Below are 17,622 nucleotides of genomic sequence, written 5' to 3'. Positions count from 1 at the left end.
TAGACTAAAAGAAAAATAACACATTTTGGTTACTTTATTTATTCAGGTATGTTCCTTCCTCAATTTGGGAAAAACATTTCCCTATTATTCCAGCAGCTGGCTCAATTTATTTTTCTTCCCTGGCACAGCAAGTTCTAGGAGCTTTAGGGAGACCAGTTTCACTGCAGAAAGCAGAGATGTTTCTTTTCTCTTAATTATGTACACCACACCAATTAGAGTCCAGAAGAGATCCTTGCTTAAAGAGCAATATTGCTTGGGTCTCCCCATTTAATACTGTGAGTGCTGTGTATACAGTAAAGGCTCAAACAAGTATAAATTAAAAGCAAAAAAGATGCATTATTTTCAGAAAAGAACAATCTTTTAATTTGACTTAAACTAAGTCAAAGAAAACATAGATCAGTGTTATGGTCAGGGACATGTGTCAACTTGGCCAAGTTGTGGTACCTGTTTATCTGGTTGGGCAAGTGCTGGCCTGTCTGTTGCAATGAGGACATTTCATAGAATTAGACCATGATCACGTCAGCTGCATTCACAGCTGATTCCATTTGTAATCAGCCAAAGGGGAGTGTCCTCTACAATGAGTGATGCTTAATCTAATCAAGGGAAGCCTTTTAAGGAGGATTCAGAGGAGACAGGTTCCATTCCTGCTTCCGCTGGTGATCCTCTCCTGTGGAGTTCATCCAGACCCTCCATCAGAGTCGTCGGCTTCACAGCCTGCCCTGTGGATTTTGGACTCTGCATTCCCGCGGTCACATGAGACACTTGTATAAATTTTATATCTGCAAGTGGTCCCTGTTGATTCTGTTTCTCTAGAGAATCCTAACTAATACAATCAGTATCTCAGTTAGTCACTAATGCTATGTAAGTTTGGGTCGATACCAGCCCTACAGTAGACAGAGGAAACTATAAGATGAAAACTTGTAGCCCAGGCAGTGGGTGCACACACAGACATGAGGGCCCACTGTCAGAGGAGGGTTAGAAAATTTCATGTGTATGTAGCTGGAGGAAGTGATTAAGGTTTCACAGCTGTCTGAAGGCTGTTAGTGAAGATAAGCAATCAGAGTAGTAGATTCTGGGAATCACTTGCTGGCTCTCTGGTAGGCTTGGAAGTTCTCAAACAGATGCTTCACTCATCAGAATTTTTTTTTTTACCTTTAGGTGCCTTGATAAGATGTTCCCTACACCTATCTACTCAGGGTATTACTTTATTGTTTCAAGTTATTTCTAATTTCATCTATTTATTGTGCTGTTTCTACCCCTCCTCCCCCAACAGCTGCCTGTTCAAGCTCTATTTCTGTTTTTAACTGAGGGATCTTTTAGCTCTAAGTTTCTCAAACTGAGGCACACATGGTCCCCACAGTGGCATACAGGGATTATGTGAAGCAAAAGATAAATTTGAATCATCCTTCCAGAGGGTTTCTTTTGAAAATCTGGAAAGAAAAACATTACAGTGTAGTGGTAAAAGAGTGTGAGCTGTTGTCAACTAAAGCTGAGAATCTTGCCTCTAATCATCTGATCCTAAGTGGTTCATTTCAAAAAGAGGAGTAATACTAGTGCCTACTTGATAGTCGGTTCTAAGAAATAAGCATTCAGAATAGTGCCTAAAATATGGTAAGCTTCCAGTAAGTATTAGTTCTTATATATTTTAATATTAGATTATCCAATTTCTTTCCTTGAACAAATATAATCAGAGATGCTGGGACAGGAATGCTGGGGAAGGCGGAAGGGATTTAGATAGGGAAACCAGGTAAGGTCTTGCTGAAAAGGTGGGGTTGAGTAAAGACCCGAAGGAATGGAAGCCGCTAAAATAAAAGTGGATTTCAGACTGAGTGGAATAGCAAGTATGAAGACCCTATGGTTTCCTTTGTTCAAGGAAACCAAGGAGGTCAGTGGGGCTGGAACAGAGAGAGCAAGGTGGTGAGTAATAGGAAAAGAGACTGGGGAGTGGGCAGAAGACCAAATAAGCCCTTGTAGCTTTTACTCTGAATGAAACAGGGAGTCATCATGTGCAGAGGAGTGATATGACCTGACTTACATTTTTTACAGTAACATGAGAACACTGGCTGCTGAGCTGAAAAATGACAAGGAGGCAAACAGATAATGCCAGAAGCTGTTTTAGACATGGTAAGTTTGCGATAACTATTAAACATTTATATGGAGATGTTCAATTGGTAGTTAAATAAACTACTTGGAATTCAGGGACGAGGTCCAGGGAGAGCTACAATTTGGAAGTCAGTAGTACATAATGATATTTAAAGTGATCAGCTAAGGAACATGGGAAGAAAGAGAAGAGAGATCCAAGCATTGAGCTTTGAAGCTTTGATTTCACCAGGGAACAAAGAGGTGGAAAGTCATAGAGATAAGGGTAAACCAGCAAAGAACAGGAGAGGTGGAAATCCTAGAAGACAAATGAACAGACTGAGTGCAGAGGAGAGGGTGATGACTGTGTTCAATGCTGCTGATACAGGTAAAGGAAGATGAGGGTGAAAAGATGCCCACTGGATTAGGAAACAAGGTTGTCACTGAGGACCTTGATAAAAATAGTTCTGGTTGACTGGAGCAGGAAAAATCCAGACTGAGAGGGTAGACCGATCTCAGAGAGCAATGGAGACAGCAAGTTTAGGCAATACTTTAATCTCACATTCCAGTTAAATATAAATATTTTATGCCCACTTCACTTGAAAATTTCCCTTATCAAATATCTGCATTAAAAAATGTACCCTCTATTTAAGATTCAGCAATATCCAAATATAGGCAATCTACTTCTTGGAGGGAAGGAGGATAGGAGAAGAAAGGAATTGGGGGCAAAGAACGGAAACTGAAAAAAAACAATGTAACAAATAATGCTAAAACTCATACACTATTGAAAACTAAACAAAAAGTTTTTAGTCACAGATACATGGAAAGCAAAATTAAGTTTTAACACAATTTCTAGTACAATCAGAATCACCCATGGACCTTCAAAACACTCATACACATACATACGGTCATAAATAAACCACCACTTGCCAAAGCCTCACTTTCATAGATTCTTATTTTGCAGGTCTGAGCTGGGGCTGAGCATATTTATTTGTTGAAAACTTCATAGGGGGTTTGATTGTGTGAAACTACCACAGCCCAGCTTGGGGTGAGAATCACTACTATATATATAGCTGTTTAAAACACAGGGTTAAGTTAAAACAATCAGGTCCCTCCAGCAAACTCAGCAGTAAAGTTATTGAGTTAGAAATTTTAAAAAGGCCAAGTGGCACCAGAGGCAGTGGAGGGTTAAATGCTGAATGAGGGTAAAGTTATTGTACACGAAACAATTTATTGGGGAAGCAAAGATGACTAATTATGTCCTTGCTCTAAAGGACTCACAGTTACTCTACAAACTTCATCATTATGCAAAAAAGCCAATATCCTTTACTTTCTTAATCTGAATGTGATCATTCCTGCTGAGGATTATTAAGGGGTCAGAGAAAATGACATGAAAGAGATTGTCTCTATTTGAATTAACAGACACAATTCTGAGTTAAAACAATTACCACTACTCTATTTTGGGAAACGATAATCAACTCAGATAGATTTAAAACCAATTTTCTTACTCACAATTTCAATTAAAAAGAAACTTAGCAAAAAAAATAGAAAGAAACTGCAGTGACTGACATTTAAGGAAGACAGAGAGACAAGGATCAGCAACAAGACACATTTCCCTGAGTTATGTAGCAATTTAGATTTTGATATAAAATAAAACTATGGTATCAGAAAAATGAATTCCTTATTTTTCAACTATCTGGTCAAAGAAAATAGATTTACCATATCAGCCAACAGTCAATTAATTTCTTATTAAAATTTGTGTTTTCATGGATTTTTTAAATGGATTTTTATTTGCAGAAATTTTAAAAAGAAAACCAGCATTATCACAGGTTAAAAAAAGATTAATTGAAAAGAAAGTGTCACAAACACCAAAAAACCCCAACAGGGCTGATTATTGTAAAAATTTAATTACTTTATCACTCAAACTTCAAGTTAAATAATAAAATTCAAGTAAAAGAAGTGTCTATGAAGTCTCTCAAATGTTTTTAAAACAACATTATTTGGTGCAACATTTAAAAACTATTATCATTTAAAGATGAAATAACATTGATTCCGTTTCTGCTGTGAACTCAAATGCACATCCTAAATCCTGCCTGGCAAATAACCCATTTATGGCGCTAATATTACCTTGCGTATAGGCAGCATCATCAGATCCCATGCTCAGTTTCCGCGCGTCACTTATTCTATCCACATGTGCTAAAGCAGCGTCCGTGAGGTGCTGAACGCTCTCTGTTTCTACATAATGATCAGGATGGTTTAGAAGATTTGTAAGTTCAAAGGTAGGGGACACCACCCCTGGAGAAACTGCTGGGGGTTTGTTGGGAGAAACTGTGATCTTGAAAGTGTACTTTGTATTGGGCTGCGTAACAACCACACGAGGGGACGTTGCAGAGTTGGCACCTACTGCCCGACTTTTGGGGGGGTGGTGGTGAATAAAGGCAGGGCCCATGCTCACTTGCCCAGACATGTTCCTGGAGGTGGCAGACGCACCAGTGTTAGTGGATATGAAGAGTGTGGGCTGATTCCGCACCCCCTGGTCATCTCCTGTGGTGGTATTAGCTGAAATATAGACCTTAGGTTGACTACGGGACATCACCTCATCGGTACTTGGAGGGCTGGCAGCTATGTAAACAGTGGGCTGATTTCTATTTAAGGTCTGGCTGTTGACTGAAGAAGAACTACTGGAGGTTCGAGGTCCAGAGGAACGCAATTTTGAAGAACTGTTTCTTTGTGGGGGTTCAAGTTTAATTTCAATCTGGTTTTTTCGAGGTCCTGTTGAAATATTTTGAATGTTATATTGGCCATGGACAGAAGACTGTGAACTACTAGGTGGATGGACTGTTGGTGGCTGTGGAGTAGTAGGTGAACTGATGGGCATGTAGACATGGGAGGTCTGGTGGCCTTGCTGACTGGGCTGCTGGGCTGAGGTATGTGGCAGAGGGTTAGATGTAGGATAGGCAGTCCAGGGACCAGGTTGTGAAGGTTGATAGACTTGTTGAGGGTTCATGGGATTGAACTGAGATACCCAGCCAGAATGCTGTTGTGTCTGTCGAGCTGTACCACTAGGAGTCGTAATGTAAGGCCTAATATAGATAGAATTTCCCTGTGGACTGTTCAGTACAGGTGGAGGTACACCATGGATGTGCAAAGATGTAGGAGTATTACGACCGGTCTGTATATTTGGGGCTAAAGTTACCATAATGGGATTAAATCTGGGAGTTTGTTGAGAAAGGTTAGACGTTCCTTTGCTACCTAAGTGAAATCCAAGATGTGGTGCTGAATTTGAAGCACCAGATGGACTGGACATTCCAAAAACATTAAAGCCTTGAGGAACTTGAGCTGGTGCTGTCTGTGGCTCCTGCTGAAATAGTTCATTATTGGACTGGCCACCTTGAAGTTGTCCATCACTGATGCTGTGCATTAGAGTCCGACTTCCATTCATTCTATTCCCTTCTCTTCCATGGTGGTAAACATTCTGTGATTGCAAGTCCAAGTTGAGAGAAGTCATGTGATTGCGTAGTCCAGAAATTCCAGAATCATCCGAAAAATTCAAGTCTCCTTCACCATAAAGATACCGTGTACTCTCCTGAGAGAGAACTGCACAGCAGGCATCCAGGTTATTGTTATTCTATAAAACAAAATAAAAACAGCATGAAGTTAAGAAGCAGATGCTAATGCTTATACTGATATCTGTGCTAAAATATTATATGATTATCAAGTATTTCTTTAATACAATTAAAAAAGAGGCATCTGAACTTTTTTTATTAGAAAACTGTTTTTTTATGCATAAGGTTGAATTAAAAATCCTAACTACTAATGTAATGGAAAAGTTCTCTATCAACAGCTAAAACTGAACTAAGTCTGGCAGATCTAAGATGGTGGCTTAGTGAAGTGTGGAATTTAAATTTAGTTCACTCTTCAGACCAGCTAGTAAATAGCCAGGAACAATACAGGACAACTGCTGGGGCCACATCAGTGACTGGACACGCAGCGAACCCCAATCTGCACAAGCTGGACCGGCTGAGATCCCACCCAGAACTGTGAGGGGCCCAAGCCATGGAAGCCAGCGCCCCTCTCCGACAGGCGGGTTCCCAGAGGCGAAAGGAAAGAGACTTTACTAACAGCAAGAGGATGAGCACTACACCAAGCTCCAATTGTGGAATTAATTAACAAATTCTGACTGCTAAAAATAGGTCTCCAGCTCAGCTAAACTGCAAGTAAAAGCTGAGGTTGCTGGCTTTTGCCCCAGCACAGAGGGGGCAGGGCTGACTGGAAAAGAAAAAAAAAAAAAAACAGGTTTTTTTGGATCAGACAGCACAAAATACTTGAAAGGGTCTGGGCCCTGAAGGAAAGGAGGGGGCACATAGGACCTGGAGATACACAGAGCAACATAACAACTTAAGCTCTTGCTTGGCAAACCTGAGGAACGGGAGATCCTGCTCTGAAAAGGATTTTTTTTTTCTCCTTCTTTTTTACAACTGTAAGGCTTCTCAAGCTCCTGAGGCTCCAACTGCCCCAGGCAAGCTTGTCTCTCAGAGAAGCTTAATTCCATTAAGCTTCTCTGAGAGACAAAGAGGATGGTCAGGTGAAAGGAAGTAACTCCCTGGGGAATGAGCCTTCCCTAGGAGAGGGGTGGGGTCCAGCTCAGGTGGAATTCCTCTCTCAAGGAATTCAGACTCGAGAGTCTGGAAAACTGAAGTGATTAAAGCCAGACTACATCCTCTCCTTTGTTTCAACCATGCTTCCAGCAGGGAGAATCTGCTTAAGTTAAAGGTACCCCATTACTTTATGCTGGTGGGACCTGCAGGCAGACAAGCGCCACACACTGGGTAGGATAGAAAAATACAGAGCCTAGAGGCTTCATAGGAAAGTCTTTCAACCTGCTGGGGCTCACCTTCCCTTAGGGAGAACTGATGCAGGTGACTCCCCCTAAGAGGAAGCCAGTCTCTGGGAAAATCTGACTGGAGTCTATAATACCTAAGGAGACCTTCCTAAGGGACAGGAAAAAAAAGGCACCATACTTAAAGGGCAAGAAACAAGAAAACAAGAAGTGAAAAACTGATTTGTTAAGCAAAACCTATGCTAGAGGTCTAGAATAAGCTGAACTGAACATCAAAGAATAGACAGACAACAAAGTTACATAGCAAGAAAATCCTAGGTAAAAAAGTGAAAATAATCTCCAGAATAAACTAATTAAGGAAATTAAATGCCTAGATGCCAGCAAAAAAATAGGAAAATTGAAGATATGGCCCAGTCAAAGATATAAACCAACAATTCAAATGAGATAGAGGAGCTGAAACAATTCATTCAAGACGTCTGAACAGACATGGAAAATCTGATCAAAAATCAAATCAGTGAGTTGAGGGAGGACATAAAGAAGGCAAGGGTTGAAGAAAAAGAAGAACATGAAAATCTGAAAAAACAAAACAATGGAAACCTATGATGTTAGATTTCAAAAGGCAGAAGATAGGACTAGTGAACTGGAAGATGGGACATCTGAAATTCAACAAGCGAAAGAAAATATAGGGAAAAGAATGGGAAAATATGAGCACAGACTCAGGAATTGAATGACAACATGAAGTGCATGAATATACATGTTGTGGGCATCCCAGAAGGAGAAGAAAAGGGAAAAGGAGGAGAAAAACTAATGGAGGAAATTATCACTGAAAATTTCCCAACTCTTATAAAAGACTTAAAATTACAGATCCAAGAAGTGCAGCGTACCCCAAACAGGATAGATCCAAACAGACGTACTCCAAAACACTTACTAATCAAAATGTCAGATGTCAAAGAGAAAGGGAAAACTTTTGAAAGCAGCAAGAGAAGAGCAACCCATCACATACAAGGGAAGCCTAATAAGACTATGCCTAGATTTCTCAGCAGAAACCATGGAGGTGAAAAGACAGTGGTATGATATATTTAAGATACTAAAAGAGAAAAACTGTCAACTAAGAATTCTATATCCAGCAAAACTGTCCATCAAAAATGAGGAGGAAATTAAAACATTTTCAGATAAAAAATCACTGAGAGAGTTTGTGACCAAGAGACTGGCTCTGCAAGAAATACTAAAGGGAGCACTAGAGGCAGATACAAAAAGACAGGAGAGAGAGGTGTGGAGAAGAGTGTTGAAATGAAGATTACCAGTAAAGGTAAAAAGAAGAAAAATTAGGTATGACATAAAATCCAAAAGGTAAAATGGTAGAAGAAAGTACTGCCCTTACAGGAATAACACTAAATATTACTGAATTAAACTCCCCAATCAAAAGACACAGACTGGCAGAATGGATTAAAATGCAGGACCCATCTATATGCTGTCTACAGGAGATGCATTTTAGGCCCAAGGATAAACATAAGTTGAAAGTGAAAGGTTGGGAAAAGATATTTCATGCAAAACACAACCAGAAAAGAGCAGGAGTAGCTATACTAATATCCAACAAATTAGACTTCAAATGTAAAACAATTAGACAAAGAAGGACACTATGTATTAATAAAAGGTACAATTCAACAAGAAGACATAACAATCACAAATATTTATACACCGAGCCAGAATGCTCCAAAATACATGAGGCAAACAATGAAAAGAGAAACAGACACATCTACCATAACAGTTGGAGACTTCAATTCCCTACTGTCATCAATGGACAGAACATCTAGACAAGAGGATCAATAAAGAAACAGAGAATTTGAATAATGCAACAAATGAACTAGACAAGATATTTATAAAGCATTATACCCCATAACAGTAGGATATACTTTTTCTCAAGTGCTCATGGATCATTCTCAAGGATAGACCATATGCTGGGTCACAAAGCAAGTCTCAATAAATTTTAAAAAAGATTGAAATCATACAAAACACTTTCTCAGATCATAAAGGAATGAAGTTGGAAATCAGTAATAGGCAGAGGGCCAGAAAATTCACAAACATATGAAGGCTCAACAACATACTCTTAAACAGAGGTCCAAGGAAAAAAGTTACAAAAGAAATCAGTAAACATCTTGAGGAAAATTAAAATGAAAACACAACACATCAAAATTCATAGGATGCAGCAAAGGCAGTACTAAAGAGGGAAATTTATTGCCCTAAATGCCTATATCAAAAAAGAAGAGCAAAAATCTAGGAATTAGCTCTTCACTTGGAAGAACTAGAGAAAGAACAACAAGCTAACCCCCAAAGCAAGCAAACGGAAAGAAATAAAACTGAACTAAATCATTGTTCAGGTTTAGGACCTATTTTAGAGTAAAATGGATTCATGCAAAACAAAGTTATAGCCTTAATTTTAAAATGCACCTTAAACATCACACAGTCATTAAACTTAAGTATATAATACTGTAAAATTAAGCATTTTTAAACACATTTTTAAAAAGTTAAAGATTTAATTTAAAATTTCTAAAACTATATGCAAGAAAATATTCTGTCAACGCTTACACCTTCAAGAAATATAAAGATTCTTTCAAACTAATTACCTTTTACCTTTTAAAAACTACATTTGTAGTACTTAAGAGGCTCTAGAATTCATACCAAAGTTATCTGAATTCCTCACATAACTTCTTTGCTGTTTTTTTTTTTGGATGTGCATGGGCCGGGAATCAAACCCGTCTCCTGTATGGCAGGCAAGATTTCTACCACCGAACTACCTCTGTATCCCTTCACATAACCTCCTTTTAACTTGTGTAAAACAGATTCTATGTAGGAAAATATAGGCTCAAAGTAGCCTCTATGAGTAATTTAGTTGTATCTATGTTTAGATAGTGCCATACAAATCTTCTCCAGAGAAGTGAAAAACTAGACTGTTTTGAAAGAATCCTGAAAAGAGATGGACTAACTACTAGTTATTAAGTCATGTATAAAACATTTCCTGAGTACCCACAAAGTGTACAGCACCGTGTTTGAGGCTGTGGAAGACTAAATGAACTTTTTCCCTAGAAGACCTTGCAATTCAATTAGGCAGACAATCCATGCAATTTTTTTAAACATTTTTTTATTGTAAAATATATATACAAAAAAGTGATAAGTTTCAAAGTACTTTTTTTTTTTTTTTTTTTTCAAATGCATGGGTAGGCATCTGGAATTGAACCCAGGTCTCCAGCACGGCAGGCGAGAACAATGCCTGCTGAATCACCGTGGCCTTCCATCAAACTACATTTTAATAAGTAGTTTTAGAATAAACTTCAAATCATGGTATGGGTTACAGTTCTACAATTTCAGGTATTTCCTTCTAGCTGCTCCAAGACACAAGACTAAAAAGAAGTATCAATATAATGATTCAGTAGTCATACTCATTTGTTAAATACTATATTCTGTTACAACTCCTCCTTCTCCTTTGATCCTTTTCCCAATCTTTAGGGATATCCACACATTTCTGAGTATGTGCCAAATAAGAAGTAGTGAAGTTCAACAGAGACAGTTAATCTTATAGACTGTTGTAGAAAGAACTGGAAGATATGGCATATGGGTTTCACAGGATATGCAGGATTTAGGTAGGAGAAAAAAAAATTATCAGTGAAGGGAATGGCACAAGTAAAGACATAAATGTGACAGTAAGCAAACCATATTCCAAAAAGGTGACTGGAACAGATTTGGCTGGAGTTAAATGTTCACACTAAAAATGTGTGGAACTGCTGGAAGGAGAGGCTGGGATTAAATAATGGAGAATTTTGAAAAATGAGTCGCTGCAGAGTTTGGACTTTATTATAGGCAATGGAGAGTGCCAATGAAAGTAAGTGAGGATGCAAAGAGTATTCTGGGAATACAAATCTATTGATAATTTGGATGAGTAGTAAAAGGAAATCCTTTTGACAAGAAGACAAGTTAGAAGACATGAAATAATGGATGTGTGGCAGCAGAAATGAACTACAGAAGACAACAGACAAATAGCACAATTTGGCCACTAGCCTAAAGGAGAATTTGAGGAGGACTGGAAGATGAGGAGCCTGACAGAATTCAGACATTTAAAAAGAGAGAGAGAATAAATCAAGTTAAAATGTCTATAAGTAGTTTGATATTAGATACTGAACTAAAAAAGGTATCTTAAAGTCTTGTTAAGAAATGATAGCCAATACTGAATGGGTAATGTAAAAGAACAGTAAGGCTCGACTTTTTTTTTTTTAACCAACAATTTAAATCTCTCAAGCTATAAAAATCCTTCCATCCTACTCTAACTCTGAATTGATACATACTAGCTGTCCAGATAAAACATAAAAATTGCTCACAATCTTTATCAATGGATTACTCCTTATTGTAGTCAGACTTTATTTTTGGCCAAATCTAATTGGTGCTTTTTGCTTCAGGCAAATTTTACTGCCATTCCTAGTAAATTATTTTCTCTTCTAAACCACAGCTCTCACAGACCCTTATCTTCTTTTTACCATCTTTCTGTCAACATTTCCAAATTAAAATGTATATTCTCTACTAAATCAAACCTCATAGTCTTTAAAACCTTGATACTCATGTTTGCAAAGTCCTTTCCTCTTTAATCCTTTCAGGCTCTCAAAATCTCTAATTCTTTATAATCTTTATTACTTTATATATGTTCATTAAACAGCAATGTTCGAGTCCCAGCTATGCCATTAACTTGTGTGCCTTCAGATTATTTATCCTTTACAGACAACATGTTCTTATCAGCAATATATAAGAACTTCCAGGAATTTTATAAGGCAACAATAGAGTAAAAGGATATATGATTTTCATTAAACTTTTTATTATTTTAAAATTTTAAAAAATTAAAAAATTTTAAACACATACAAAGTAAAGAGTAAACATAATAAGCTCTCATACACTCATCACCTGTATTCAACAGTATCAATATGAGGCTACTTGCTTTTTTGTCCAATGTGTATGCCCTAGCTACTCCCTATTCCACAACATTACTATAATACCATTATCATACCTTAAAAAAATCAGTAATACTTAATGTCATCTAAAGAAATTTCCCTGATTGTCTCATAAATGTCTTTTTACAATTAGTTTAAATCAGGATGTAAACAAAGTCCACACATTTCATTTCGTTGATATGATTCTTAGGTTTCTAAAGACCCTTCCCATCTTAAATTTTTCTAAACATTTGTTTGTTGAAGAAATTGGATCAGTTATCCTTAGAAATGGCTGTCTCTATCTGTGGTGTCATGTGTTTATCTGTATTCCACTGTGAATGGGTAGTTATATTTAAAGGTCTGATCAGGTTCATGTTAGAATTTTTGGCAATAACCTTTCATTGGGTCTATTTCTTATTGCATCACAGAAGGCACATAATATCTCACCTGCCTTTTATAATTTTAAAGCTGATTGTGGATTTAGATGTTATTGGTGTGATCTCTCTAATGATTATTAGTCACTGGTGATCACTGTTTAGAAACACGATTTCATTACGAGTTGTAAAATGGTGATATCTTAATCCTAAGATTTCTTTTTCATTTATCAGCTGTAATTCTTCCTTGAATAACTTGCTCTCTTCAACTATTTGGTTACTCTGCACAGAAGAGGCAGGATAAATACATTCTTTCTCTTTGGCAATTTTTAGATAACAAATTGGTGCTCTAGTAACTCCAAAGGTAACTAAGTTTTTTTGGTATCATCATAAACTCATGTATCTTCAATGTATTTGACATATTCAACATGGAAGACCAGTGGAATTTCTTCAGGTTAGCTCCTGTGTCCACAAGATGTGAATCCAGTTGTCTTTCATAGCTTCTTTGCTCTCTGATATGACAAGACGTCCAAGCTCATCTGGCATATTTCCTATTCCAGACTTGGAATCAACTATTTCTCAAAGAAGCACTGGCTATTTTTAGAGGACCCTCTTTAAATAAATAAAAAGGGTGGGACACACATTTTAAAAAGGTTTATCACAGCCTTTTTTTGGTATATAGCCATAAATTTTTATTCTCTTCATGCTTACAAAAAAAGTCTGAATCATTATTTCCAGCCAGCTCCTCTTTCATTCTTCCCCAAGCTCTCTGCACAGAGACAAGTATCACATAGTATCAAAAACAGCCTATCCTTCTCAAACTCTGATCCATTCTCTCTCCTTCAACCAACATTTATTGAGTATCCATTAGTCAAGGAGAAAAGAATATAATCTCTGCTTTTAAGAATCACACAGTCTAGTGAAGATTAATGTGCATACAAATAAATATAATACAGAATGGTAAGTGTTATAACAAAATTATATTGGAAGACCATGGGTTGACGTCATCTTAAAAGGCTTCAATGAAGGATACAGTATTCAAATACCAAGTCTTACAAATATTCAATGAACAATATTTAATGCATTATTTTGAAAAGAAATATAAAGTAGCAAATTTCTAACCTACAGATTCAACCACATTAAGATAATTAAACAATACTGAAAAATTCAATAAGCAAGAAAATATTCCAAGTGATAACTAAGCAGTATTTTCACACTAATCTAAGGTTTAATTACAAACGTAAAAATAAAATTTAAAGCTACAAATCACACTTGCGAATAACACAGCTATCTTAGAGACTTCACTGCACAAGGAAATGATGCAGGTAGTTCCAGAAGAGGCATCTGAACCATAAATATCTGAACCATAAATAAAGTCAAAAGGAGAACAACAGTGGAGATGCTCCTGAGCAGCAAGCTGTTCAATAAGGTAATATATACAAAGTAGAATGGCAGTGTTTGTGGTAACTTAACTCTAATTTCTTATATTTTGCAGGTTTTTAAAAAAATCTGGAAAAAGTTCAGAGCTAGGGAGAATCTCAACAAAAAAGACAAGCCTACCCAACTGAGAAAGACAAAGCAGCACCCAAAAGAAAGGCTGTCACCAAATTAGATGTTCATATTACATTTGGAGGTAGCTTAATTTACCTTTATAGTTTAAAACTTTTCCTCCAAATTTGGGAAGACTCACTCCCTACTTAATAGTCCCACAGAAACCCTCCCCATTCTTTTCTGGTCACAAATTTCTTGTTAAACAGCTAAAACGCACATTATCTGGATGCCCAGAATGATTATCAACTCAATTTAAATGAAAGCATTTCATTTTAGTCATCACTAGATGTTAGAATGAACACTGTAGGGGGGTTGTTTTTGTAAAACCCTATTAACATAGTGAAGGTGAACACATAATGTGCCCAAAGGAAATTCAAAACCTTTTATTTTCTATTTTTTGATAAAGTTAAAAAACATGCTTAATTATTTCATTTGTTTTGAATAGGCAATTATTTATATGGATTCAGAACAACAGGACCCTGTCCCCATCTGGCCTGTTCCCTTTTGCCTACTACGGGGTAACCATCTTTATTAATTTTGCTTTTAATCCTCTCAGTATTTCTTTATGCGAACAGGGGACAACTATACATTGTCCTGCAACTTTTTTTACTTTAAGTTAATACATCCTGAAGAGTATACTGTAAGAGCCCGTACAGATCACCTTTACCTTTCTGAAAATATTTTAAATAATTCTACAAAAGGCTTTATGTTTTACTCCCAGTTAAGACACTTCAAAATCCCAAAGCTATGCTGTAGGAGAAGTGTTGTGAACAGTTTTTTCAATATCATGTCTTTAAAAATTTAATTGAAAAGCTAATTTTTCTTAAACTCTAAAGATAGTTTTATTTTACCACAAAATTCTATTTTATTTGAAAAGTTAGAGAGAGGTATCTGAGTTTTAGGTATCTTTTCCAGACTATCTCTGCTCTCCTATACTTTCTTTAACTTTTTACCCCATCCTTATTATCTTTTTCCCCCATCTCGCTTTCTTCTCTTTCACCCTATTTTGTCAAATGTGAACTACTAATTCATTAACCAAGTACTTACTATGGGCCTTCTACTACTACTGCTGTGATTAGTATTGGCAGTTAAATTTACTGAGCACTCATTATGAGTAGGTACCCTACTAGTTGCTTAATATGCATTATCAAATTTAATTCTCTGTGAAGTTTTCTTTTACTCCCATTGTATAGTTGAAGAAAATGAGAGTCAGGAGAAGTTAATTAAATTGTGCTCATAAATAAAAATTGGAACTCAAATCTGTTTATCACCAAAACATATGCTTTTTACCACCAGGTAAACAACCAGGCATGTCTAAAGACTTTCAAGCAGCTCAAGATGGCTCCAGCGCCAGCTGTGAAGAGGAGGGACTGGGAGAGCGCCCTGGCTATACACGAAGGTAGGCTTCCAGATCACCCCAGACCAAGCATATTCTTTACTCTGAAGGGTCCGGGAACAATCATGATGTTTTAAGCAGGTATGTATATTTGCCTTTGGAAAGACGCTTTGGCAGTAGTGAGGATGGATTAGAAAGACCAAAACTGGGTTCGACTGAAGGCAAGACTAATTAAAATGTAGTCATTTGATATCAAGTATAGATATTTAACCTTCTGGAAATTTCACAGAATTGTAAACTTCAAAAATGATTTGTCTGAGCCTTAATTACGTTTTTTTTTTTTTTTTTTGCATGGGCAGGCACTGGGAATTTAACTGAGAATTCTGACACCGAGCACCATTGCACTGCCCTCAATTACTTTTTTTTTTTTTTTTTTTTTTTTTTTTTTTAAAGAGAGAGGGAGGAAGGGAAGGAAAGACAGAGAGAAGGAAGGAAGGATGGAAGGAAGGAAGGGAGGAAGAAAGGGAAACATCTTTAAACATTTTCTTGTTTTATTGTATTTTGTTTGCCTGTTTGTTTTTTTTTTTTACATGGGCTGGGGCCGGGAATCGAACCGAGGTCCTCCGGCATGGCAGGCAAGCACTTTGCCCGCTGAGCCACCGCGGCCCGCCCCATGCCCTCAATTACTTTTATATCACTATTTCAACAAGCTGAAAAATTTGTGACAGAAAGATTTCCAGTTTAATCAAATGGGGGGAAACAATGATCGCTAAGTATTTAGAAGAACCATGAAAGAAATTATTAGAGGCTTAATGTTATTAATTGGAAAACTTACAAAAATAACAATTATAAAAGCAGACCTTTTTCTAAAGAACTGATACCTTAAACACTGTCTACTCACATGATTTCATTTAACAGATAAGGAACCCAGTTTCCTGTTTCCTTATTCAATGCTTTTCTCAATTTCATATGAAGATCCAGAAATTTTAAACATTCTCCCAGCAAAACAGGTGAAGGAGTAGAGAAGTGAGTGTATATAGCTAGGTAAGCTGGGATTTCTATCTCAATGATTTATATTCAGAGTCTATCTAATCCTCACACCTACTCTACCAAGGTAGATCTTAGCCACATTTCAGGGGTACAGAGATCCTGACAACTAACTAAACAACACATTACTAATGGGACAACATTACAGCACACTAACACCAAGAAGAAGATAAAAGTCTTCTTTTAGTTTTAAAGACAAATACTAGGCTTGTATTAATAAATCCAGAAATCACTGAACACTGACCTGTAACATGCACCTGGATACAACAACTTCGGGTACTTCAGGGAATTTTTGTCGCAGGTCATGTAAAACCTGAAAATCAATTTGGTGGCTTCCTTGGGCCATTCGTATGTTGCCTGATCAGGACTATCTGTGCGGTAGGCAAGTTTAGGCCTTAGTGAAAATAGTACTCATCTCTTCTGTCCAAGCATTTTCTGTGAAAGAAAAGAAAATTTAATGAGAAATGATTATAGAATAAATAGCTGTGGATGAAAAAATTCAATACAAAAGGGTATGTAATTTAGCATCTAACATTTAATATATACTATAAAACTATTAATATTTAGGCCTATAATACTTTCCATATATTTATAGTGTTTTTTCAGTTTATAATTCCTGATGAAAAACTTTTATACTAATTCCTAGATATTTGCATACTTTATCATGGCTCTACCAAAAGGCATTCAAGTGAGGAATTACTGGCAAGGTTGAGTTCCCTCATTTTTTAAAAAAGGGAGTATGAATTACCTTACTGATTTTTTCTTAATGATTAGAGCACAGTCTGAGGTGAGCAATCTTAATTTTCTGGATCTTGAGAAAGTTTGGTTCTACAAATGACTGTGCATACTTTGTTTAAAACTTAATGATCTATATAGCTTAATACACTTGATATTCTGTCTTAACTTTCAGATATCTTAATCTTTAAATACGTAGTCAATTCATTCTCAGGGGCTCTCTGCTTCTATTAAAATCAGTATTTAAAAAAAACTAATATTTGGACCTCAACCTCAGAGATACTGGTCTGAGGAGGGGCATGGACATATGGCGGCTCAGAAGTTCCCCAGGTGATTCTAATATGTGATCAAAGTCAAGAACTATGACTTTATTTTATTGCTAATGGCCCTAAAGTAAACTATATTTAATCTGAAAGCCCTTTTGGGATATAAATACACTAAACCTAAATAATATAGTGACAATATTTAAAATTCATGCCATTTTGATGAATAATTAAAATACACCATTTTATGAAAACTTTAATACAATCTCTTTAAATGAATTTCTTATCTATAGATTTCTTTAAGACCTCTATATTATAAGCTTAAAAAACAAACAAGTCTGTAAATTGCATGAATGTAGGGATTTAGGTTTGTTTTTTCATTCATTACTGTGTACCTAGCGCTCTGTACAGTTTTTAGCATAACAGG

At 36.6% G+C, this 17,622-nt stretch overlaps 1 protein-coding gene across 8 annotated transcripts in view; it reads right to left on the bottom strand.

Moving 5' to 3' along the window:
* TAB2 (TGF-beta activated kinase 1 (MAP3K7) binding protein 2) overlaps positions 1–17,622 on the bottom strand; it is a 93,595-nt gene that overhangs the window by 25,728 nt on the left and 50,245 nt on the right. For all 8 annotated transcript variants that reach the window (XM_077149216.1, XM_077149213.1, XM_077149212.1 and 5 more), the window contains 2 exons: positions 16,442–16,632; positions 4,207–5,707 (listed from right to left, as the gene is read on the bottom strand). In XM_077149216.1, the coding sequence (XP_077005331.1) occupies positions 4,207–5,707; positions 16,442–16,543 (1,603 nt within the window). In that variant the 5' untranslated portion in view covers positions 16,544–16,632. The remainder of the gene's footprint in view (positions 1–4,206; positions 5,708–16,441; positions 16,633–17,622) is intronic.

This window comes from Tamandua tetradactyla, chromosome 2, assembly GCF_023851605.1.
Source record: "Tamandua tetradactyla isolate mTamTet1 chromosome 2, mTamTet1.pri, whole genome shotgun sequence".
Taxonomy (NCBI): Eukaryota; Metazoa; Chordata; class Mammalia; order Pilosa; family Myrmecophagidae; genus Tamandua; species Tamandua tetradactyla.
The sequence above is the reverse complement of the archived record's forward strand: the minus strand, read 5'-3'. Positions and strand labels throughout refer to the sequence as shown.